This window comes from Bradysia coprophila, chromosome II (genome assembly GCF_014529535.1).
Source record: "Bradysia coprophila strain Holo2 chromosome II, BU_Bcop_v1, whole genome shotgun sequence".
Classification (NCBI taxonomy): Eukaryota; Metazoa; Arthropoda; class Insecta; order Diptera; family Sciaridae; genus Bradysia; species Bradysia coprophila.
Genome location: NC_050735.1, coordinates 8,410,155 through 8,435,316, shown reverse-complemented (window position 1 = coordinate 8,435,316; position 25,162 = coordinate 8,410,155). Strand labels below are relative to the sequence as shown.

The 25,162-nt window shown below is 35.8% G+C and overlaps 2 protein-coding genes and 1 long non-coding RNA gene across 3 annotated transcripts in view; 2 read left to right on the top strand and 1 right to left on the bottom strand.

Moving 5' to 3' along the window:
* LOC119070127 overlaps positions 1–25,162 on the top strand; it is an 84,902-nt gene that overhangs the window by 52,347 nt on the left and 7,393 nt on the right. Inside the window, exons 3-8 of the mRNA XM_037174451.1 lie at positions 5,006–5,237; positions 9,691–10,074; positions 10,143–10,453; positions 10,514–10,814; positions 11,183–11,233; positions 12,414–12,544. Coding sequence (XP_037030346.1) covers positions 5,147–5,237; positions 9,691–10,074; positions 10,143–10,453; positions 10,514–10,814; positions 11,183–11,233; positions 12,414–12,544 — 1,269 coding nt within the window. The 5' untranslated portion in view covers positions 5,006–5,146. The remainder of the gene's footprint in view (positions 1–5,005; positions 5,238–9,690; positions 10,075–10,142; positions 10,454–10,513; positions 10,815–11,182; positions 11,234–12,413; positions 12,545–25,162) is intronic.
* The window catches only part of LOC119070809, a 531,393-nt gene continuing 519,336 nt past the window's right edge, over positions 13,106–25,162 (bottom strand). The window contains exon 3 of the long non-coding RNA XR_005086558.1: positions 13,106–13,366. This is a non-coding gene — a long non-coding RNA (uncharacterized LOC119070809). The remainder of the gene's footprint in view (positions 13,367–25,162) is intronic.
* LOC119070279 (cilia- and flagella-associated protein 157) lies at positions 16,218–18,354 on the top strand. The gene is made up of 3 exons (XM_037174546.1): positions 16,218–16,298; positions 16,453–16,914; positions 16,981–18,354. Exons 1-3 carry the CDS (start codon positions 16,287–16,289, stop codon positions 18,337–18,339), a joined length of 1,833 nt encoding a protein of 610 aa, XP_037030441.1. The 5' UTR covers positions 16,218–16,286; the 3' UTR covers positions 18,340–18,354.

The window sequence follows — 25,162 nt, the reverse complement described above, 5'->3', positions numbered from 1 at the left end:
AATGTTGGCAACGAACTACGAACCGTGTACACATTATTATCCTAAAAGTACAAATTTCAGAATTATTTTTGTAAAAACATCTGCTTTTAAACCGAAAAGCACGGAGCATTTCAACAATGATGCATCACTGAAGGTTGTTATAAATCGTCATCCTTTAATCATCTCCTCAACAATTCAAAAATGTAAAAATTTTATATAAGCCGGCATTGTACCAAATCTGTTTCAACTGCATGCTTAGCTTGCTGCGTAAATGCATGCTGATATGCACAAATTTAATTCTATTCATCGTCGTCATAGTCTCAACTATAGTTTTTTAATGAAATAAACCGGAACGCCCTTTGTAAATATTCGTAAACTGTTGATCAGCTATATAAATTGGAAGCAATTGAAGAAAACAATATACCCTCCGTATACATCATCACATATCACGGATTAACGTAAGCATGCTGCATTATTTCAAACTATTCAATCGTTCGGTAATGCATGGTGTGAAACCATCTCTTTTCTCTATTCAATCAAAACTCTACTGATAGAGAACGATTTACTCTTTCACTGAAAGATGTCGCTGCGACAAAACCATTGTCAAATTTCAGTCAAATAAAATGTTATCGTATTGCACATGATCTCAGGACTCCGGAACAGTAATCAGTTTTTCAATCGAATCTACATCGGCTTGGCGATAAGGATTTGAAAAAACGTTTTCTGTCATCGCATCATATTCGTTTTTTAAACTTTAATCGCTGAGCCGATATAGAACCGATTGAATCACTAATTGCTGTTCCGTTCATAGTAAAAAATTAATTATTTTTCTGTTGACAATGGTTTTGTTGCAGCGACATCTTTAATTGAAAGAGTGAATCGTTCTCTATCAGTAGAGTTTTGATTGAACAGAGAAAAGAGAACTGACGCCGTAATCCCTCTCCAGTAAACTTCTTCTGGTTTAGCAGAAAGCTGCTGCAAGTGAACGGTTGTCCGTTTTTTTCGTTCACTTATGAATTGAATTAACTCCGACGCTTTGTTGACGCTTTCAACGGAGCGTTATCATGTCAACAAGGAGCAGAAAACTGTTACATTTAACGTTTTTTAATCACATTTCCATACATTTTTAATCATAGTGAACGTGTTATGTACGGTGTATTTTCTTTTGTAAAACCCATGACTTACAGTCAAGGGAATAAAGGTTAATGTTTGTTTGCCTAGCTATAGGCGCCCTGACGAAAGGTTAGAAACAATGCGCGATCTTTTTTTTTTTAATTTTCAAGCCGTATTTGACGCCATAATCTTCTTGGTCAGTATGCGCAACGCACTCCAATAACAGGCACAAAACAGATTTTTTTAATGGTCATTTGGCCTCTTATTTTGTATGGAACGTTCGTAGTGGCCTAAACCAACATAAAAAACTAAATTTATATGAAAGATTATGTTCCCTAGCCTGTTCTTGGAGTGCGTTAGGTTGCGTTGTTGGTGGATGCATTCTTTAAACGTAAACCTTTTAAACGTTTTTGACACTTAAACCTTTTTTGTGAAAATAGTTTTTAGTGAAAATTTATGGAAATATTTGAATATTTTGAAATTATAGCAGTCCCAAACGAAGCCGGGTGTACCCCACTAGTTCCATATAAACCATTTAGAATATGAACAGCAATATTTTGACACAATGAGCGATGTTTGGCTACACTTATATATTCATCAAAGTGAATAATTCAACGAATTGTAAACAATGCCATATCAATATCATGAAAAGATGCCAGTGGAGAGCGTCATATCACATTGGTATAATGTGAATGTGTGTATATGTACGTTCGGACTGACTGACATTCGAAACTTTCTGTTTTTGGCATGGACATTGCTAGGCTTTCTGTTAATTGCTAATGAAATATAATATTTCACTCAGATTTTCTGTTTAATGTAACAAATATTTAAATTTTGAAATGTTGGAAGTTTTGCAATGTAACTGATACTGGTTATCACAATGTTATGTTATTCACTTGACTGAAAGTCAGGGTCCTACGATAGAAATACTCTTAAACTGTTCTCTGTGTTTTAGATTGACCAATACAAATCATCTTCTTACATTCCAACCATCTGGGTATTATTAACAAATTTGCCGATTTACATTTCAATAATTTATAACGATTCGTTTGGGAGCAATAAACGGACGGCAATAACAATAGAGGCATGTAACCATTTTCCTTAAATGCAGTATTGTCACAAAATGTCTCATCAAAAATTTACAGGAAGCTGCGACAAAGCGTAAAAATATCTTGTTTTATACAGAAAATTAAGGATATATTACAGTCAGATGCAGTGAAATTTCGGCATGCATTTGCTTCAGCTGTTTTTCAGCTGATCCAAACAAACAATCGAAACTGTTTATACTGTTGATGCTGCTGCACGCACGCCACTTGATTGGTAGTAGTAAAACCGTATTAATAGTTTTGATTGTATGTGTAAATCAGGTGAAAAACAGCCGAAGCAAATGCATGCTGAAATTTCAATGACTCTAACTGTATTACAAATTCTGTACTTTTGTACAGATGTTAAAACCTTAGCGTCAATTTGACTGTACTTTGATTGATGACTAAAAAAAAATCGTGGGAGGCTCTTAAGATCAACGCATTTCGATGGCTACCCAACGACCCAATGTCAATTCAATGATGGGAACGCTACACTCCACCACGAATTTCGACCGAATATTTGTAATCAAAACAAGAATAATTTCATGAAATTGTATTTTCCGCTCTTTCCCGCATGCCACTTTCTGTTGTCACATAATCGACATTCTGACGATAACAGCTTGCAAATAACTTAGTGTTTACATTTTTCGATTAAAAACTATTCACGTGACGTCAATAAACATTTTTCCAAGTAGATGGCTTTTTGCGAAATTCCGGAAGGACGTAGTAAGAACTATTTTATTTGCTGGAATTTTTTTTTGTCAGTACGATATAGAGCACCTCTTTCAATACATGACGTGTTCATTTGATAGTAACCTAGCTGAACATCGTGTATCTGTTACCTGCTGAAAAATCAAATATATCTTTTATCCGAAGATCTCAAGTGAAACACATTTTGGAGTCATGTTATATCTACTAGTACAATATACATGTGTACACATATTGACGATTCAATTCCTATAATATAACGGATTTGTTTTTTTCTGCTTCCACACAGTTATTTTCTTGCTCATATCCGTTCCGGAATTTTATTTGAGATGCTACCTACAATACGTGTCTATACGTGGATACACTATGTGGTTGTTAAAAGATATCTCACTGGCGAAAGGGCTTATAACGAGTCCCAATGGAAATCAAGTTGAATGAATGTGCAATGGGAAAAAGAGTATCTCTGTTTCGTGGGTTAGTGTGTTGGAAAATGCCCATTCTCCGATGTAAACGATTTGGTTTTACTTATGACTGTATCAAATGATTGTTTTTTTTTTTTCTTCTTCTTCTTCTGCGTATCGGTACCTTTCTATACAATTATTACATTCCCATGGACGGGATAATAATAATATCGAATCAATCAATGAAACGTTGGATTTTAATTTCTCTATTTCATCGCATCATGCTGAATGGCATGACTGGGAGTTATGAGATTATACCCAATCCTTTCATTATGAAGCATAAAAGGGATCAATTGAAATGTTTCGTTTTTTAATGTGAAGAAACGTCAAGAAAGAAAACCCTTTAAAGTGAATGAACAATTAAGATTATCCCGTATGACTTATTGCACCGATTTCCCTTTAGCCTGTATGAAGGAAGTATTCAATCGGCTCCGAATTCCATCGATCTCAATCTATTAAATTAACCTCTTTCATAATCCAATAAATCATCATAAATAAATCCCTTCTGCAAGTTGGTAAAAAAAGGACTTCCTTTCTGACTCAGGCTATTACCCACCTCTGCAAATAAATGGTATATTGATCATGAATATTGAACATTACACCTACTGCCTTTTTTTGCTATACACCTGAGCACATACAATGTTCTTGACTGTGAATTTACTCATGCAAAAAATATATTGGAAAATCTTCCAAATGAACTCTGTATTATGTAAGGAGCGAACCTATGTACTATATATATGCGGTGCACAATTATAGCAAATACATTTTTAAAAAAATCATTTGCGCGTTGTATTTTGCCTTTCTTTCTCCCCTCAATAGGTCGTGAGAAAATTGTGTTTTCTTGACGACTGCTCGAGTGACATTTTTAGTGAGAAAAGTGCAGCACATTCATTCCCGTGGGGAGTAAATAAAACGTTTCTCATTCGAACTGTCACCTTGTTTATGTTTTGCAAAGTATGGCGAGTCGAAGTTTTGGTTTCGTGGAGAAAAACGGTAAAACATAACATGCACGCATGAAAAACGTTACTTTCACCTCGCTTCGCTCTGGCCGCAAACATCGCTCTTGTTGGAATTTTCTATTTTCTCCACTCGGTAAACAAATAACTGTTTTTTTTATATATTTTAACGTATACCAGAACATGTGTATACATGACCTGCGTAGCCCCATAATATTTTTGGAAATATTTCCCATTATTTCTATATTCAATTTTAATGGAATGTGGGTGGAAAATCGGACATAATGGATGGTGGAAAGATTGAAACGGTTCATTTATTTTGATTCATAAATGAATGTTGTTTCCTTCCAACTAAAAAAAATAAGTATCACGAGCATGAAAGTCGAACGTGTTAATCGATAAAAATCTTATAAACCAGTAAAATGGCACATCGCCCTTGTATCGAATATTATACTGCAGACACACTTTAGCCATAAGCTATTAACGAATCGTGACACATGATGTCAGAATGACGGAATTGATGGTCAATTTCTTGTGATTTCTTTTTATTACTTTGAAGAAAAACTGCTTAGAATCAGGCAGGTGATAAGTTTGGTCAACCAGCTATATATATTTTCGAAATAAATTTATTATTTCTACAGAAACACTAAGTGGTTGTGAGATGAATATTAATTCTGTTTTTGTAATTTCTATTTGTTCCCAGAATCATATACATGTGAAAAAATGTTGGAACAACCTCATCGAAAACATCGCAGCCATCTAAAATGCACTTGACGACAATTGCACTTGAACAACGACTACAGCAACAAGGAAAGAAAGAACAGCAAAAGCTTTTTTCGACATCATGTGTCGAAAGGGCAAAACGGATCTCAGACCATTTCGACGTATTTGGAGCGTGATATGCTTTGTCATTGCTCTTGTTTTGTATGAAACAGGTAAATTTTGTATTATTAATGCTATTTGAGTTAAATGGGACTGCTACTTTAATTGAAGCCGTTTTCTCAAGTGCAAAAGTCTAATTAGAGGATTTCGTTTCTTGGCACTCATTTTAATGGGATTTTATAGTATTTAAGTATGAGGAAATTTTCCGGCAGATACATAAAGTACATTGTTATGAAATCTAATTGAGAGTTACTCAAGCGTAATCGGCATATGGATAAAGTAATAAAGTTCGTGTTAGTTTTTTAGCTCGTGATTTCTTAAATAGCAAGACGTATGTTAAATACAATGAAGTACCAGATTTTGTATATAAAAATCAGGGTCAATAACAAGTGAAGTACCAGATTCAATTGAGAATGTGATACTTGTCAACAAGTGATGATTATCAATTACCATTTAATTGACAGAAATTTCAAGTTTTTAATTTAAAATTAAAATCAACGAAACGTCCAATTCAATCCGCTGTTAACCATCAAAATAATTGAATGCCACGTAAACAATAGGGCTATTCCCTTCATTTTATTTATACTGGATATACGAGCGTATATCCAGCATATCAAGTATATTTGAATATACCTCGTATATCGAGTATAATCGCATTAGTTTGACAACTGCCACCTGGAAGAAAATGGGAGTCCGGCAAGGTAATTAGTTTTTTGATCAGACCAATATCTGCTGAGCGATAAGACTTTGGAAAAAATCTTTTTGCCCATTGAAAACAATGTATTTCCAAAGTCTTATCGCTCAGCAGATATTGGTCTGATTAAAAAAATAATTACCTTGCCGGACTCCTGAGATCTCGCGCTACACGCTGGTATTTTGTTTGATCAAAATCCGTCGTTTAAAAAATATAATTTTCTTCCAGGTGATAGTTGTCAAGCTAATACGCGATATACGAGATATATTCAAATATACTTGATATGCTGGATATACGCTCGTATAATAAATAGCCCTTCATCGTAAATGAAGGGAATAAATAGCCCTAATGAAAAACAGCTAGGCCGAACTCAACTAATTATTCTACCGTATACATTTTGAAGAGCCATCATTAACACAAGCCTTTCGATAAAATTATTTCGAACATTTTTAAGTAAATTTTTGGGTTGCTAGGAATCTCGCGCCGCGTTATTCACAATAATTCACATTTTGACACATTTTGTATAAGGAAGATGTCACTTTGTGAATTATTGTGAATGACGCGGCGCGAGATTCCTTAACACCAATTTTTGATTTCGTGTAGATGGTTGCTAGGAATCTCGCGCCGCGTCATTTACAATAATTATCATTTTGACACATTTTGTATAAGGAAGATGTCACTTTGTGAATTATTGTGAATGACGTGACGCGAGATTCCTCAACACCTTGTAGATTAATCACATTTTTTTGATTACCGTCTTGAATTTCTTGAATTTTCGCACAATTTTCCGCACTTTCCATATTTTCCCAAATAGTATATGTCAACATACCCCAATCCACACAAGATGTGTGTGCACGCGCGAGCGAATTGGGGTATTTTGAAAGATATTTTTCTGTAATAAAGAGAGTGTGTTGGTGCATTCCATACCAACCATTACTTTCCTTCTCGACCGTTTACTTTCCCTACCAACCGATTCATATCATAGCTCACCAATACACTCTTACGTACACAGAAAAAAAAAATTGTGAAAATTTGGAGTAAACATTTTACCAAACATAGTCCCTGGTTATAGTAATTACGAGTAATTACAAGTAAGTGTTTGAGTTCACTAAGTCAACAGAACATTCCTACCATCTTGCATATAATCATCCAGATAAGTCACCGCGCTTTAAATTAAGAAATTTCATAAGAACGCGTACTTCATTAGGGTGCGAAAAGCGTTGTAGTCTTTTTATGCGCAGAGATTCAATATCACCGAAGATTGTATAAATTTCACCCTCTTTTATATCTGTTTATGAGCAAAAATTAAATTTCGCATATGCAGAAGAACCATACACGATTTGTACACTTCGAGTGTCGAGATTTATTCGTTCTCGTTAAGTGAAGCGGAAAAAAGAACGAGAGAAAATGTTTGAATTTTAGATGAAATTGTTATGTCAACATTATTAGAATTCGCAATGTGACAAGATATGGACGTATATAATACGAGTGTGCATATACTAAGCCAGATTTCTACTTACGATTTGCGATTACGGTATTATGTGATCCAAGAGAAATTTCGGCTCAGACAGACTGAGTTATAATCCAAACAAGATTTATCATAAAATTGGTTATAATTCCGTACGGTGGTTAATACCAGCAATGATGCTTCGGTTTCATAAAATTGAAAGTAACACGAAACTACGAAGACAGAGGAGGCCATTCACAAAATACGTACAATTTAAAGGGGCTTGGGTTGGGTATCTAACAAAAGCGCACTCTTTATGCATTTTCGAAATTTTCTTCACAGAATTTTGCGTCGCAGGGGTCTGAAAAAGGCGTAATTTTTGACTTTTGTTTTTTGTGAACGGCTCCATTTAAGAACCTTCTTCGAATAAGGATGCGAGACAGTCGCATTGTAAGATCACTTCATAATTTGATTTTCTGTTTGAAAACTTGTGCGATGAGCTGTTTCCTAATGCATTTGGTAAAGTACGCCATCAATAACCGATATAAACTCCTCTAACTATTACGTTAGAACTTTCCACTTTCTTCTGATTTATGTGCCGCATTGGTAACTGGTACAAACATTCCAATTTATAAACTTTTACGTTCTGAAAGTCATCTGTATCCTCCTTTTGCGTTTTATACGTATACGGTTCCCTACATGCGTCTTTAATTTATTTAAGTATCGCAGAGCGGTAATCTTATTAAAAGACGGTGTGTTTTATGAAAGCGAAAAGGTGATTTACGACTTACAGAATGTGAGGTACGTGTATTATTTTGCCGGCAATGCTGTATATGGAAATGAGAATTATTGTGAATGACAACTATGGAAATTTATGGTATTATTGTCGTCTGAACATTTTCATAATTCACATAGCTTCCAGAGTTAGCATATTACACACGAAACTTGAAAACACGAGATTTATGTGCGAAATTGCAAAGGAAATTGTTTTAAATTCGAAGTCATTTTCAAATTAATTTCCAGAGGATTTGAGGATTTTTTTCTCGCTTTTCTTTGCTTGTACCCACCTTTTGGATGGGTCAGGTCCGTTGACTGACTGACTGACTTTCTCAATAGATTTTTGTAATTGTACAAAAATGTCATTAAATCAGCTCTTTGCCTTGCTTTGTCAGAAGTTGATCATTCCTTCTGTTATATTTAACACGTAGTGGATAATGCTGTCGAGGGGTCGCTCCAAATAAATTTCTAAAAATCAAAAGTCAAATTTATGATTTTTAGAAATTTATTTGGAGGTATTCCTCGACTCCCTTAGCACTTTCCGGTGTGCCTAAAGTTGACAAGTCACACTAACCGTCAACGCGACAAATTTTCAGACTAAACAATTCCTACATTTTCAAACAAAAGATGCTTAAGTCTTATTGTCTGCTGAAAGATGCCGTAATTCTTACTTACTAACTTCGCTTCGCTCTGACTCTCGATTATAAGACTTTTTTAGCAAACAAATCTACCGAAAATTGGCCGCATATGCTCATGAATAAGGTATCCAATTCGTGTGAATTACGGCTCTCGCTTCGCTCTGGCCGTAGAAGTCAAACTCGTTGAAACTTTTTTTTTTCTATAATAGACACCAAGAAATGAAGTAAGTTTTTCGGAATACATCCTGGATTTTCCATTAACGAACTTAACCTAAGTAATTTCCGTATCCGTGAATAAAAAAGTTTGAGGAAATCCGTTGAGAATTACTCGTGCTATATGTGACAAACATTTTCATGTATTTAAGGTTTTTGGTCGTAGAGTGTTTTACTTTCAGTCAAGGGAAGAAAGAGTCGACACTTTCGAAAGGTTCATGAAATAAACGTTTTCGTTGCTGTTTTTGATAAGGAATTAAATAGAAAATGGAATTTGGGGTACCTGTTGAGAAAAACAATGAACACGAAACGTTTGCTGTTAAGTGAGGTCGTTGCATTGCGAAGTTCGAAAAATAACACTTTTCATTCAATGAACAAGGATTTTACTATTTACATATGAAAGTTTGTTGTAAATGTAGTCGAGAGTTAAATTCCCTTTTATCCTCAAGTTGCAATCAATTTGTGTGTTCCAATGAAATCGAAAAAAAAAGTTGTGTGCTGTAGCAATTGGTAGTTTGGATAAAGTCTTTGCTCGATGGAGTAGTTTTAAATTGAAAAATTTTCCCGGGTTTTGCTTTTAAATTGTAACAATTTAATGGCTGCCACGAACAGATTCAATTTCCTCTATCGAAAAGCATTTCAACTTTCATCTCGTAGAAATTTGATCAAAGTTTGAATATTTCATTCGAAATGAATATGCTAAATACAGACTGAGAATGACAACTTCCATTTTCCAGATGTTGTAATCGCCATTCGCAAAGGAAACCTAATGGTACCCACATCGTACACATCGGGCAATGGCGATCTACACGTTCAACTACATTCTGCCCAATTAATCGACACACAGAAACCGATGCAAGATCTACGACTGCAGGTTACTCGCTTAGAGGATTCCACTCGCACCATTATTGCGATTGTGGATGTTCTGCCTGATCCACGAGTAAATGTTACACAAATAACGGTACCGTGTCAACACTTACTGTATGGTGGCCAATACGAATTGGAAATTGTCGGTAATGATATCCATTCAAGCATACTGGATGGTCAAGATGAGCGACTGCGACAGCAATTGGACGTAAGATGGCCAATGCCGAAATTGAGTGTTACCCCAGAATCGATAGGTGTGTGAGCATACAAAACTAGCATTTGCACGCAGGTTCGGAATGCATTTTCAATTGGTCTTTTGCAGGTACATATCCACAGACTCCGGTTGATGTGATATTAGAATTTCCGGAAGTGGAATGTACAATCGGTGAAGTGGAAGTTAAAAATGTGCCAGAGTTTTGGTTGGAGCTATATTACTGTGGTCATAATGTATACTGTGATAGTACAAACGTAACGAGCTCCCAAGTTTTATATGCGGAACAAGTACGTGGATATCCCAAGGCGCGTTTAATTAAATTGAGATGCGAACTATTCGGACTGGCTGGACATTACATTGTCAAACTGCGACCAATCCAACCAGTTCCGCCGATAGTATCAGCAACCGCCTATGTCAAGGTAATTTTCTCCTGATTCGTTTCGGGTTACTTTTGATATATTTGTACTCTTTCTTTACAGGCCGATTGGAGCGAACAATTCGTGTTCAATGTACACGCCAGAAGTATATCACCGTGCGATCCTCACATCGGAATCGGCGTTCTGTTTGAGTATCCAGCATGCATATTGGATCGAGCCGATCGCGTGCGATTGTTTGCCAAGTTAAGGGCCGATGTGGCCTCGTTGGCACCACCGACATCGTTGCATTACGTCACCGAACAACGGGTCATACGCGGACAGCATTCGTTACACTTTGACTGTGAACTGTTCTCCGAGAAGTATATCGAATACTGTTTCGTTTATGTGAGTCAAGCGATTTCAGGTGAGTAAACGACGCTATGCACAGGAAAAGATCTGGATTTTTGTTTGTTTGTGGATCCAAGGTCGATCGGGCCTTTTTGGATCGGACTTTTCAAAATGAGAGTTCGTTGCGTCGGGTCGATCTCGAAGGTCCACTCACCTCTAGCCCAACTTTATTATCTTTTGTCCATCGCACTGCAAGCAAAGTGATCATAGTCGACAACTGCCAAATAGTTACATTTTGATTGATATTGTGTTTTACAATGTTTATCGGCTGTATGACCACTGCCCAGTTTTTTATGCTATTTAGAGTACCACTCATGCTTGAAGAGCGGTTTTTTGTTCCAAGTAAAATGAATAACCGAATACAACCTGTATTTTTTTCAATAGGCGCTGTTGCTGATGTTCGGATGGATTGCCTTCCCACGTTACCGGTCAGTGGTGAGTATCAATTATTCTTCATTAAACTTGATTGAATTACGCATTTCCACTTCACAATGTTCGAAGTTCCATTAAAACTTTTGAATATTGAGTTTGAAAAACTAAAAATTGAATTTGTTTGCACGCATGCAATTCAATTCCTCTTGAAAGTATATATAGGGACTTACCTGAGGGAAAATTCAAATTCATTTGATTTTCAACAGTAACATTATAAAACAGAATTAAAATCACGTTTCAAAAACCATTCCAATTTAATACATTCAGATCCATACATGCTGCGAGTGTTGTTGCTTCCATTAAAGTCATTAAAGTTTACGGAAATCATCAACTGTATCCGATTGTAACACATCAACATGTACTAATTATCGTTATTCGTTATTCGTCTGTGACTTCCTGAATGGAAATATTTTTTCGTAGAATAACGTCAACACGACAAACATTTCTAGTTTCGAGTTGAAAAACATTTTCCTGCATTTCCAGGTTTTTTTTTTTTCAAATGCAAAATCTTTTTAAAATACAACGACGTTAATTAACCGCGTCTCAGTGCAAATAGTAAAACGACAAAAAAATCGCTCTCATTTCGGATACTTAATTTAATTGGAAATTCTTTGGAGATGTCATCGATACGACAAAAAGCAAACATATCTCCGAAACTTGGTAGAAAGAAATGAGAAGAGAAAAATCACCCCTCATAAATAAAAACCATTCAAAAGTATAAATCAGACCTATTAGCTATAGTGATACAAACCCGATTCTCGCTTTCGGTTCGACTTAAATCCATAATCGACATAAGTGTTTGTATATCGGAAAAGCGGTAAAAAAGGAAAAAAAAAGGAAAATCTTTCCTTTCGTCTGTTCGACTTTTCGGAAGCAGAAAGGAAACCGTTACATTTTTAGACATTGACTTATTCCGTGTAATTTGTTGTTACCAGTTTTCGTATTTTCGGTTATTTAATCTTTAGAACAAATATTGATTGTGTGGTTACAGAGTGAGAGTGGTGCGGTTCTCTTGTGTTTTTTCCTGTTTGATTTTTGTTTTGTTGCTTTTAACGGATAAAAATATGATACGGAAATCCATTGGGTGGTAACATGAATAATATTCCATTTCAACACAACCGAAAAATCTTTTTTTTTTCGTTTTCAACAATTCAATTTTCTGTTTCGTTTAATTAAACAACAGAATCGGACATTGGCGGATGGGGACCGTGGAGCGATTGGACGCCATGCTCTACTACCTGCGCTGGTGGCACCAGAAATCGTTATCGTGTGTGCGATAATCCACCTCCCCGATATGGAGCACAATTTTGCCAGGTAAATTGAATTGAAAATTAAAATTTTGCTTCCACTGTCTCATACACTATTTTTGACAAACGTAAAATTTAATTAATGACATCGGAGTGAAAAACAAAAAAAATTTGTGTAACCAAATTATCGTTTTGGTTAATCGAAAAAATATTTGCATTTAGCATTTAGCATTTTGCTTTTATTTGCACAGGGTATGCAATGTAAATTCGGTGTAGCAGCCTGCGGTAATTGATTTTGAAAATTGGCTAGCCACTTCAATACCACAAACCGCTTCACAATTCAGTACACAGCAATTAATCAATTCTCCAATTATTGTTATGATGAAGCATTTTGTTATTTACAATAAATTGACTAAAGAAAATTAATGGATTTCATAAATAATTGGCACATTTTGCCACGTTGAATATTGTAAACGTCTATACAGAGTCACTGTAATTACTCGGTTATTCAGACACAAAACAATATGTTTTTCTTCTGTTTAAAAAGCTCGTTTTTTGTGCGTCATATGACCATTATAGCACACGTTCAGAGTGACAACTTACGTCCTATTACGTCCTTGGGAGTTGCGGGAAAATAGGAAAAGTAGGAAAATATGCAGTTTTTATTGATTTCTCAACAATAGCTTCTGTTGTATGTACAAATCCGATTTTCTTAAAAATTGAATGTTTTGTCTCGTCTAGTCAATACCTTTCATTTGACACATCACACACCCTTCTTGAGTCAAAACATCTAGAGATGTTCGTGAAAAACTACTGCAAAACATTCAAAACACGCTATTTTGCTTGCTTTCTCGCCAATAGCTGCTGATCGACAAACCCGATTTTTATACTGCATATAGAAAAACTGCATATTTTTCTACTTTTCCTGTTTTCCCGCATCTCACCTGGAGATGTTCTCGATATACGGGATATATTCTTACATTCTGGATATACTCGAGTATTAGTTCGCACCCGTGAATACCCTTATTAATGATTGCTGTTTCAAAATTTAAAAGCCTTAATTACAAATTGCTTCCTGGCTTTATTCAGAAGGTAGAAGCTGTGCACACACAAAAATTAATCTAGCGACCGCAAAATGAAAAACACATTAAATAGTATGCATACTAACCGGCGAGGCATTAATTTATGGAGAGCAATTTTTCATAATTTACTTTTGCATGGTATACAGCCATTATTGAATGACATTATCGACGCATATTAATTTGTGATTGTACAATATCCACACGGGGATTACGGATATGTTATGAAAATTATAAAGATTTTCGAAGAAAAAAGCTTCAAATGATTGAAAGCTTTCTTGAATTATACGTACATGGACGAGTATGAGGTTGTTTTTATTAAAAATCTATCTAGTTTGTTTCCAACAAACTAGGAGAATTAATAGTACATTACGTATAAATGGGACAAGTCATGAGAATGGTGGGTCTTCTACTCGTAGTGCGAAGTTTACCGATTCCGAGGCGACGTTGAGGTCGGCAAACACACCATTTCCATCATTCGTCCCATTGACAAGTGAGGTATTTTATTCGAACTTTAGATCGCAATGAAGTAAATTTCACTTTACCTCACTTTTTTGAGTAAAATTGTTCGTGGACTTTTTATTTCCATTCCGTACAATGTCGAAGAACGTAAAAATTTCCATAAATAACATTTTTACCGGTAGATTATGGAAAATGTTTAAGGACAGGAAAAAAAGGAAAGAAAAATATGAAAATATTGCTATTGTTATTCGGTAACGTTGACAAAAACCATTAACTTTTGCTCATGCGATAAAAGAAATGCGACAAGTTTGATGGAATTTCATTTGTTCGGGTAGTGTAAGCAGATTTTTATTCACATTGTGAACAATGTTCGGTTACCAACATACCGACTGGTTTATGTGACATTATAAATTTAACATAGAGAAACTTTGAGAGTCGTACGGTAATCAGATGGAAAATGTATGCTGTTGCAGCGATAACTAAATTTAAAAGCTCAAACTAAACGATAAGTTGGAAGAATTTTATTGTTACAAAAGACGAAGTTCCTACAAGTTCCTGTTGCGTGGCAATTAAGTATACCTGAAAAGCTCGAAAATGATATGAGTAAACTATACTAAAAACATTCGGAAAAAATGATCAGAGACTCTTTTTGGGAAATTTTCCCGAAATCTCCCACATTTTCCCAAATTATACCAAAAATTTTTTTTTTCGGTTCAAGCTGAGATAAGTAAAATTCGACATGTTTTCTGTTTTGGGAGTTGTTGTGGCATATGTAAATGATTCCACACAAAATTGGTTTAACAAATGAAAATCCAGATTTGTTATTTTAGTTTTCATTCTTGTTGCGAGCAAACAAAAATTCAATAAATAAAAATCTAGATTTTCATTTGTTCAACGTAACTCTTGTGTAATCAACTAAAACCCACAACAACCTCCAAATTAGAAAACATGTCGAATTTCACTCCCTTTATGGAAAAGTTTGCGATATTTTAGGAACAGTTTAAAGAAAAGTGGTATGATGTGGTCACAAAAATAGTCCCTGATAATGAGTAGTAGGAGATTACATTGGATGCATTACATATGATGGTTCAATCTCGTGATATCAGCTGAACTCACAATTATGTTTTTGAGCAACATGTTTTGGAAACTGTTATTTTGACAAGTGTAAGGTTTGAATGCCCGAGCCGAAGGCGAGATATGCAGCCACCAGGGCCTACTTTTTGGAAACTAATTTCTTGAATTTCTCGAAATTTCTCGAATTTTCTCGAATTTCTTAAAATTTCTCGAACTCGAGAAATTCGAGAAACTTCTTGAATTTCTCGAAGTTTCTTGAATTTCTCAAAGTTTCTTGATTTTCTCGATTTTCTCTAAAAGTTTCTAAAAACTAGGCCCTGAGCCACAACATTGACAATTTCCAAAGAAAGTTGCTCTATTCTTCTGATGAATTAAATTTCCAATTTAAGATGTTTCGGAATGAACTACTTCCCAGCAATGCATGTTATATTGTATTCAATGTGTCATCCGGACAATTGAACTTTTAAAACAAGTGAAAACCAATAAATTAGATTACCGTGGTAGGTTGAACATAATGTTGGCTGTGCCTTTATCAAATAATTGAAACACAGAACAATATTTATTGCAGGACGAATATTGCTATTTTCGTGATCAATGGACCATTCTGCATCGAGCCTACCCGCAGGCCTTAAAAAAAGGTACTGCAAAACGCTACACCGCCTAATAGATAGTAAAATGGTTATAACGTTACGAGTTTTAACGGAAAGACAAAAAATCGAAACGACACAACTTTGGACTTTTTGTAAATTATCGTGAAATTTCGAGTTTTTATGAATGGCTGCAATAAGTTTTGAAATTGTTCATTTAATTGTGATATGATCATATCAAATTCAGACGAATATACACTAACAACTACAGTATAGTGACTTCACATGAAAACAGATGGTCGTTATCATACAAAATCTGCAGACATGTTCTCGTTATAACGGTGGTGTCTTGAACATTTAATGATTCAAATGTTACGAATGCAGTGGCTCACAAGACAACACTGTACTTTTGCATGTTTCATGTACGATCATAATGAATTACCACTAAATGAATCAATATTCAAAGTAAACAAGTCTGTTACCATAGTTGTAAACATTTTCTAAATAATAGGAACGCGAACTATTTTAAAAAGGAAAAACCAACTAGTACATCAAAGGCAGCTGTTTCGTTAACTTCAATTTCCAAATTCTTAAAAATCGTTAAAAAATGCCACAGCGAGTAAAAATGAAATCTGAAATATACGTCCCAATCAATTGAAAAGAGAATTTTCCGCAGCGATGTCTTTTTATAAACAAGTCTTATCGAAAGCTCTCTTTTTGACCGGTTGAGGCGTGGAGATGTCATATTTAAATTTTCTTTTCATTTTCACTAGAAACCCAGGAAGGGAAATAAAAAAGCCAAAGGCGATGATGATGAAAACGAAAATCAATTGAGTAACGTCGATCAAGCTTTCTACGAGACGACCATTGCCGATCTGGCACAAAAGCTTGCAACATGCAAAGAACAGAATATAAAAATGCAAGAGAAAATGGAAGAAATGGATGCACAGTTCCGACAATTCGAAGAAGATCGCACCGATGTGACTGGATATTTAGACCGATCCAATCTGATCAAACAAGCGAACATCATCGATTTGGAGGAAAAGTTATCGGAATTGGGGAAAGTGCGTCACGAAGAGACGAAGGAATTTCAACGCATCATTAAAGAATGGGAAGTCAAATTCAAGGCAATGCAAGAGGAATTAACGTCCGAAATAAAGCTTTTGACTGGGAAATTGGTTTCGCTGGAAGAATTTCGCATTCAACGTGACGAGCTGATGTCGAAATTTGATCAGGTTTGTTACACATTACGTCATACATACCGATGTTACCCGCTCATTTGAATCGATTTCGATTTGTAGCAAGAAAGCGATTTGAAAGAACAATCGCAACGGCACAAGGATCTTTTACAAGAAATGGAACGGAAGCAAATTGTCGACAAAAACACGTTGAAAAATGACGTGGAAAATAAACTGCTTGAACTGTCGAGTGAATTCACGAAGGCTAGTGAAGTTCGAATATCAGCGCACGTACAACGATTAGTTCGTGAGAATATTGCACTCAATAATGAGTTGGATCGTATCATGTTCACTCATCGACGATTACAAAATGAAATGAAATCCATAAAAGATCGCGACAAGCAAAGAAGTGACGCTACTGCTACATATTGCACCGAAAATAAGCAGCTCATTCGAACGTGCGATGTTCAAATAGAGATCATCAAACGATTGACATCCGAGTGTGAGAAAATGAAACTCACCAATCAAGTCCTAATGGATGCGGCACGTATGAAAGAAAATGCAGAAAAGCGTGAGCTGAAAGCGGTTAAAGAACTTGAAGAATACAGAGCGAAAACCCATTTGTTGGAACAGCATGTGCATGCAATCCGTACGGAATGTGCGAAACATAAAGTTATAGTGCAAGACCAAATCGATGAATCGGATAGGTTGGCTAACGTTTTAACACAAATCAAATACACAGTCAAATCAGCCTGCAGAGGACAAAACAACCCCGACGACGATCCAAGATTCCGGGAAGCTCAACGTCAGAATCTGCTTTCCGAACTGTTGGGAATTTTCTTGACTCTCGACGAACCCTTGCCAAAGAAATCTTTCGATACGATCGAGGCAATGGACGACATGTACAACAAGGGCGATCTGGGCATGACACCATCGAAATCAATTAGCAGTATACTACGAATGAGACGGCCATTTGCCCGGCGATTCGTATCGGACATAGAACTGGGCGTTAACGACGACGAGGATGTTGAAGACGACGACAGCCTACCGACGATAAAATCATATCCAAGTTGTCCGATAATTGAGTTGGAAAGTGGTTCGGTGATTGCATATTCAATGTCTGGTTCCAAGACCGACGATCAGGAAGTGGAAGAAACCGGATTCGATGATTCGTCGGATGAAGACGGTGATGACGAGAAAACCACGGAAAAACCAGTGAAGAAAAAAATTCAGCCAAAGAGCAGTACGGAAAAGGCACAAGATTCCGAAGCTGAGAAGAAATCAACTGGCTCGCAAAGATCGCAAGAGAAGGTGGACGAGAAATTACTCGAACGAGAAAAGAGCTCGTCCCAAAAGTCTGTGGGTCAAATGAGTGAGACGAATTTGTTGGAACAAAAGAAGAGTGGCTCACAAAGTTCGAAGGGTGGTGGAAGTGACAGAGTAGATGACGATGCAAATAAGTCCGATAATAAAATGGAATAAATTTTGAAGCGAAAATCGTTCTCTTACTTTGCTTGTCCTAATGGAAGCTAACTATATTCCATTATTATCACGGTACACTTCCTCACTTTCGATACAGAAATAGCAAGCGTTCTTGTGCTATTCTCTATACGATGAGTAGTTAATCGGAATGATCTCTAAAATCAACATAAACTTCCACCTTGATAAAATTACGTTCATCGTAAGTCTCACAAGCAGGTAAAGGATCTATTCGAATTTAATTTAGTTATATAATCCGACTACACAGAGAACGTGTATACCGATGTATTCATTGAGGATAATATACCAGGAGTAACATAACTGATGAACCATCATTTCATTCAATATGTGATTGTGGTTTAACCCTAGCACACCCGTTCCATCTATAAATTAAATTCCCACATATGTATATAAATACGTTCAGTCTCGTTTGTCTGATCCGGGGATATAACATTTGGCTGGTTTTGTCTGGGCCATATCGAGAAATATATTTATGGTTGTGCTAAGGTTATGGAGGTGATTAATAACAACCCCAAAATTTTACATGCTCCTCCGTATTATTCATTGTCTATATTCCGTATATGAGTACATACAATAATAAATAAACTGGACCGGCATCAGCATTGTGTATCGAAGTTTTTGACCCTCTTTGTGGCAGACATATTTCCTATATACTAGGGTGGGCGAAATTTTTATATTTAATTTTAAACGTCTGACTTCTGGCTGCAACCAGAGAATCTTTTATTGTAGAAACTTTTTTTTTAAATGTGTTTTTCTCATGCCTGAGCGATTTTTGATTTTCGGGGTAGTAGAGTCATGCCACGCTGAATGATTTCTATGGCAAGTGAAAGGTATAACCATTATTATTGACTATAGTTCATAGCTGAATAATGGAAGCTTTAAAATTGCACTAAAAGTTTGGAGATCGAGGTCACTGTCAAGGTCTAAAATTGAGATTTTCTTGTGGTACTGAAAGTGAAATGTCAAAATTAAGGAATTTTCTGTGAAAAGTCATAAGTTTTATAACTTGTTAGGTATTTTATCGTATATTACGCCTACTAGTTCCAAATTTTTATTTTGACAAGAGGGGAAGTTAAAACCCGTCCCGAAGGAGAGTGAGGTATTCAAAAATTTTGAACTACGTATGTACTGTGCTTTACATGATTAGTCAATGTAAATGCATACCTCATATGAGCGACATTAAATTTGACATCACTGCAACTGGAATTAGAGTAGAATTTTCATACGTTAAACCACTGACTCTGAACGGTCATAGGTCATAGTCGAAGCACAGCAAGATGGGGCTCTGGGGCTCGTTTCGATAAGGCCACTGAAATTACCTTTCGATTGATACTAAAAACGATAAAACTCATAAAACTATTACGAATGTGAGATTAGAAGGTTTGTCATGGGATCAGGCATCTCTTCCTTTGTCTTATGGTGGTATAGGTATTAGGAGAGTCGAGGATTTGGCAATACCGGCCTATTTATCATCTGTTTATTCATCGTCAGAATTGTGTGATGTCATACTCCAAAAGTTTAACTTAAAAATAATTAATGATCAGATTTTACAATTAATCGATGAAATTCCACGCAATTTTGTTCCAGAAACCGATACGCTTAAAAAAGAACAAAGGAATTGGGATCTTCCGAAGATCAAACATCAATTCGATGAGTTGTTTGAAAATGGTGATCTTAGGACTCGTGCACGATTACTTGCGTCATCAACTAAAGAATCTTCAAAGTGGCTGCAAGTGATCCCATCGAGTCAATTGGGATTGTTATTGGATAACAACTCTGCCAGAATTGCTGTTGGACTTAGAGTAGGTTCAAAATTATGTGAGGAACACAAATGTATTTGCGGTAAAATGGTAGAAAGAGATGGTTTACATGGTCTATCTTGCGCTAAATGCGCAGAAGGAAAATTTGCTAGACATGATACTATGAATAACATCTTCGCTCATGCTTTCTCTAGTGCAGGTGTCCCAAATATTATACAGCCCCCAGGTGTGTCAAGAGATGATGGTAAAAGACCAGACGGCATGACGTTGATACCGTGGAGTCATGGTAAATCACTCTTGTGGGATGTGACTGTGAGGGATACTATGGCTGCTTCTTATATTAATGATTCTTCAAAGAAAGCTCGCACAATAGCAGACAAAGCTGAGAGACATAAGCATAACCATTATATTTCTCTAAAACAAAATTATTTACTAACACCACTCGCTTTCGAGACGCTAGGTTGTATGGGCCCAGAAACAAAGAAATTCATAGACAAATTGGGTTCTTTAATGAAAAAAGCAACTGGTGAAGCTAAATCGAAAGATTATCTTTTACAAAGATTATCAATCGCGATACAACGTGGAAATGCCGCTTGCATTTTGGGAACATTAGGGAAGAAGAAAATTGATGATTTTTATTTATTGTAATTTTTTTTTATATGAAAAGATCGATTTTTTACTGGCTGCGCCACTATTGTGAGCAGTCTTTTTTGTCGCATCAATATAAATAAATAAAGCATCATAAAACTCATGGACGGTTCAACAAATGGTATTCGTATTTTCGAAACATTTTTTGATTTTGGCTTAGTGCCGGTGCCGTGACTTCTTTGTACTCTATCTTACACTTCCAACTATTCCTTACACAAAAAAGAAACGGATCTCGGCTTCGCGCTAATTTCGGCAGCTCATTTTTCATGATAAATTGTTTAGGTTATGTTTATCGCACAATTTTAGCGAGTAACTCATAGAAAGTACGTTTTAAATGTACAATTTACGGATGAGTAAACCATTGGTCTTATCGTGTTTTTGGGAGTTTTATCCGTACATCAATGTACACGTGAGCCGTACACTGCTGGTACGATTACTCCGTACTTGTCAGGTGACAGTTGTGAATTCTATATTTGACACGTGAGACGCCTACTACAATGTATATTCTCAAAGAAGTTAATTTTGATGTGGTTAGCCAAGGCTTAGATTTGTTAAGTAGAAACTATTTGCTGGCGGAAGACTGCCAAAACTGGTAATGTAGTAATGTAGTTCAGGAACAGCAAGAAAATTTATCTGCCACATGCGACGCAGATTTTTTTGGTAAAATTTTAGTTGTTACCAGTCTAAATTTGTTTTTGTAAAAATTATTTGGCAGATGATGAGAAAACCTAAGCCAGCTTGTTTGAACTAATTGGGTGTAAAATTTAATTTTTGCGTAACGAAGCTGAAAGCGTCAACTCTAGCGATATCATTCATTTTAGAAATTGTATTTCAAAGACTGCGTCACACTTTTCTCGAAGAGATTTTTGTTGAGATATCAGTCGTTTTAGAAGTGTAGTCAACACTGCTTTTTATAACAGTTTTAATTCAAAAATTTTACGAAAATCGAAAATTTGACGAAATTCGAAAATTTGACGAAATTTGAAAATTTGACGAAATTCGAAAATTTGACGAAATTTGACGAAATTCGAAAATTTGACGAAATTCGAAAATTTGATGAAATTCGAAAATTTGACGAAATTTGAAAATTTGACGAAAATCGAAAATTTGACGAAATTCCAAAATCTGACGAAATTCAGAAAATTTGACGAAAATCGAAAATTTGACTATCTATCTGCCACCATTCAAGAAATATCTCCAAAACCCCAATTGACCCACCCATTTCCAACTTTCGACATTTTTCACATATGCCCCTCTGTTCTACTCGTAAAACTCTGAGACTTTGCCGAAGAAAGTAACTCTCTATCTGTCACCATTCAAGAAATACCTCTAAAAACATAATTGACCCACTCATTTCCAACTTTCGACATTTTTCACATATGCCCCTCTGTTCTACTCGTAAAACTCTGAGACTTTGCCGAAGAAAGTAATTCTCTATCTCTCATAACCCAAAAAAATATTAGTCCTTTCATCCTACGCTCGAGTAGCTCAAAATTTGGTCACTCTAATCACTCTAGCTCAAACGAATCTGCCCCGATTTTTTTAATTATTTTTTAGTTCGAATCGTGTTACGAATACCTTTCATTTGATGGGTCGCACGCCTCTGTAGGTTTCAATACAGCTAAGCTACAGCCGAAAACGCGTTCCCGACCCTCGAAAACCACACTCAGAAACCACTTCGAGGCCAATAAAACAAAATTCTGGTTTTTCCTGGGGTAATGGCGTATCACATTTTCATTTTTTAGCCTACCCTGCAAAATTACTGCAAAATTTCATGGAGATTGGCTGACTAGTTTCCGAGATCGACCGTCGATAGATAGACAGATAGACAGATAGAAACATACAGAGTAAGTTGAAAGATTTTGATTGTTTGGAAAACGTTAATTTGGTGCATTTTCTATCAAAATGACCAACTTCAAAACGATGTATCTCCGGCAATTTTAAAGTTACATAGTCGAGTGATAGCTCGTTTTGCTCGTATTTTAAGCGCGAATAAGATAGAATAGGATTTGTGGTGATACAGGCCAAAGGAAAGAAACTTAAATTCTCGCCTATATATAGTTGCCGCGTCTCAAAAAAATTTCTTCGTTCTTTTTTTGGAAGTTAGACTGCGTCATTTGATGCCGCGTCTCAAAAAAATTTCTTCGTTCTTTTTTTGGAAGTTAGACTGCGTCATTTGATTAGTTGGGAAAAATTCAATTGCAGACATTTTGATAATTAGAAACTGAAACTTAAAAAATACAACCATGTTACTGGCCCAATCAATGGTTCACTTTGCTTTTCAACCGTACATTCGAAAAGTCATGTAAAAGACCCCAAAAATCAAAAATCACGCTAGCATTCATGTGAAAAACATATTTAAAAAATAGTTCCTTCCACCAAAGATTCCCTGATCAACCTGGGGTCATGCGTTTTAAAATTAAATACAACGTAAAGTGTGAGCCACCCTAACACTGTCTTCATTTCCAGTCACATCACATTATGTATGCATAAATACCAGGGAACGTCTGATTGACCAATAGATGCTATTACTGAGTTGCGATTGTAGTCAATTTGTTTTATTAAATTCTTCGTCTTCAATATGAAAATAGCTCAGATAATTCGTTGGAAATATGTTTATATACGCATTGTAGACGTAGTACGACTACTTGAGGCATAATTCTATTTACCGCTGCCGAATATGTCCTATTGATTTTCTCTATTTTTAATTCAATATAATGAAATTTCCTAGACGAAATGATTATATACAACATAACGACCGAGTGGCCATAACTACGATATCGAAGATGATATACATAAAAACCATTTGCTATTCAAAGTTAAAACGATTGCTTATAAACAGAAAGCAGATCAGACGTTTGACCCTTCACTGAAGTACTCTTGTAGATTGATTCAATATTTTTTTCCATTTACTTTTGGTAAACTTTCAAAAGGAATAAGGGAATCGTGGCACAAAAGATATAAAAAGCCAATTTTCTGATTGACTTTGAGAAGTGGTTCCCTTCGAAGGACTTTTAATTCGATTTTTCGAACGGAAATGGTCAACAATCAGAGCTTAGTTGAATCGTTACATCGAATGTACTTCTTGGTACGTTTAAAGAAAGTAGCAAAAATCACTGTTGGGTTTATGTTTGGATGCATTTATCATCACGCCATCAACTTTAACATTAAAATTTCGTGCTACATGTTCTTGACCCTTAATATAAAAAAAAACAAACAAACATACAATGATGTCTAGCAGGGAAGGTCAATAACACGCAGCTCTATTAAATTGCAGCCATTGCATGTCTACAACAATTTTTGAATTACAATCATTAAATAATAAAAATGTTACCGGGAAATACCAGCCAGCCGGCTACTAATGTCCTGAAATCGCGCATGAAGATCGAAACATTTCCAGTAAAAAAGCAGTGGCAAAGTCTACAGCTGTGGTACCATCATAGCACTTTCGATATTGTTTTACCAATCAAATGCTACCGGTACACCGATGATTGGACACGTTGATGATTTTTCATTCTTGATGAATCAACGTAAATCAAATATCCCATCACTCAGGGTGGCTCAGTGGCTTAACTATACTTATATGCTGATGGACTTCCACCAAAATGATCTGGGGTCGATTCCCGAGTCAGACAAAGTTCCAGATCGATTTTTTCTAGCGAGAATATCCTAAAAATTCTCAAATTTAGGATCTCAAGAATTTGATGGCTGCAACGACGTACACACGGAATGGCTCGTATGATGTATAGTAACACCAACACGATGATTTGCACACATACGTACATCTGTAAACATTAGTCTAGCAGTCTAGCCTACATTTAGGCGAGATATCAGTTATTCACCTAACTTTCCTCGTAAAATATTGCTTCTAGTTGTGGTTTGAACTTGTTATTGTCCATAAAAATGCTGTTAGTGAGTTCTCTTAACCAACAAGAAATAGTTTTGCATCTAACATTTGCTTCTTAAAGTGTCTAGAGTTGTGACAGACAGTATTTTTTGGCACGAAAGAACGACACCACGAAAAAAATATGTTTTCGTCCTGATTCGAGCTACAAATTCCCCACACACCTGAAGCATTTACTAACCCAACCGATGTTTAAGCAAATTTAAAATGCTTTCGAATCGAGGATATGCAACGAATCCAATTTGCGTGCATTGAAACTATTACCGCCAGCCAAATGTATCCTCTTTTTATTTACGTTTTCTTTTTCACCCCCCTTGAACAATTTATTATAACTGAATTTATACCTATACATACCTTAGCAACGATGGATGCTATATGTGAATTCAACCTGCTCAAGCTCGTGAACATTTTCATGCAATGAAATATTCAAAAGCTTTCTTTCCCTTTTGAAAATATGCGTTTACCAACATATAGCTGCAGAATATATATGTCG

Excerpts from the sequence above, each read along its gene's own strand:
- LOC119070279 (XM_037174546.1), top strand. Across the intron at positions 16,915-16,980 it reads TGATGTCGAAATTTGATCAG|CAAGAAAGCGATTTGAAAGA; the intron begins GTTTGTTACACA and ends TTCGATTTGTAG.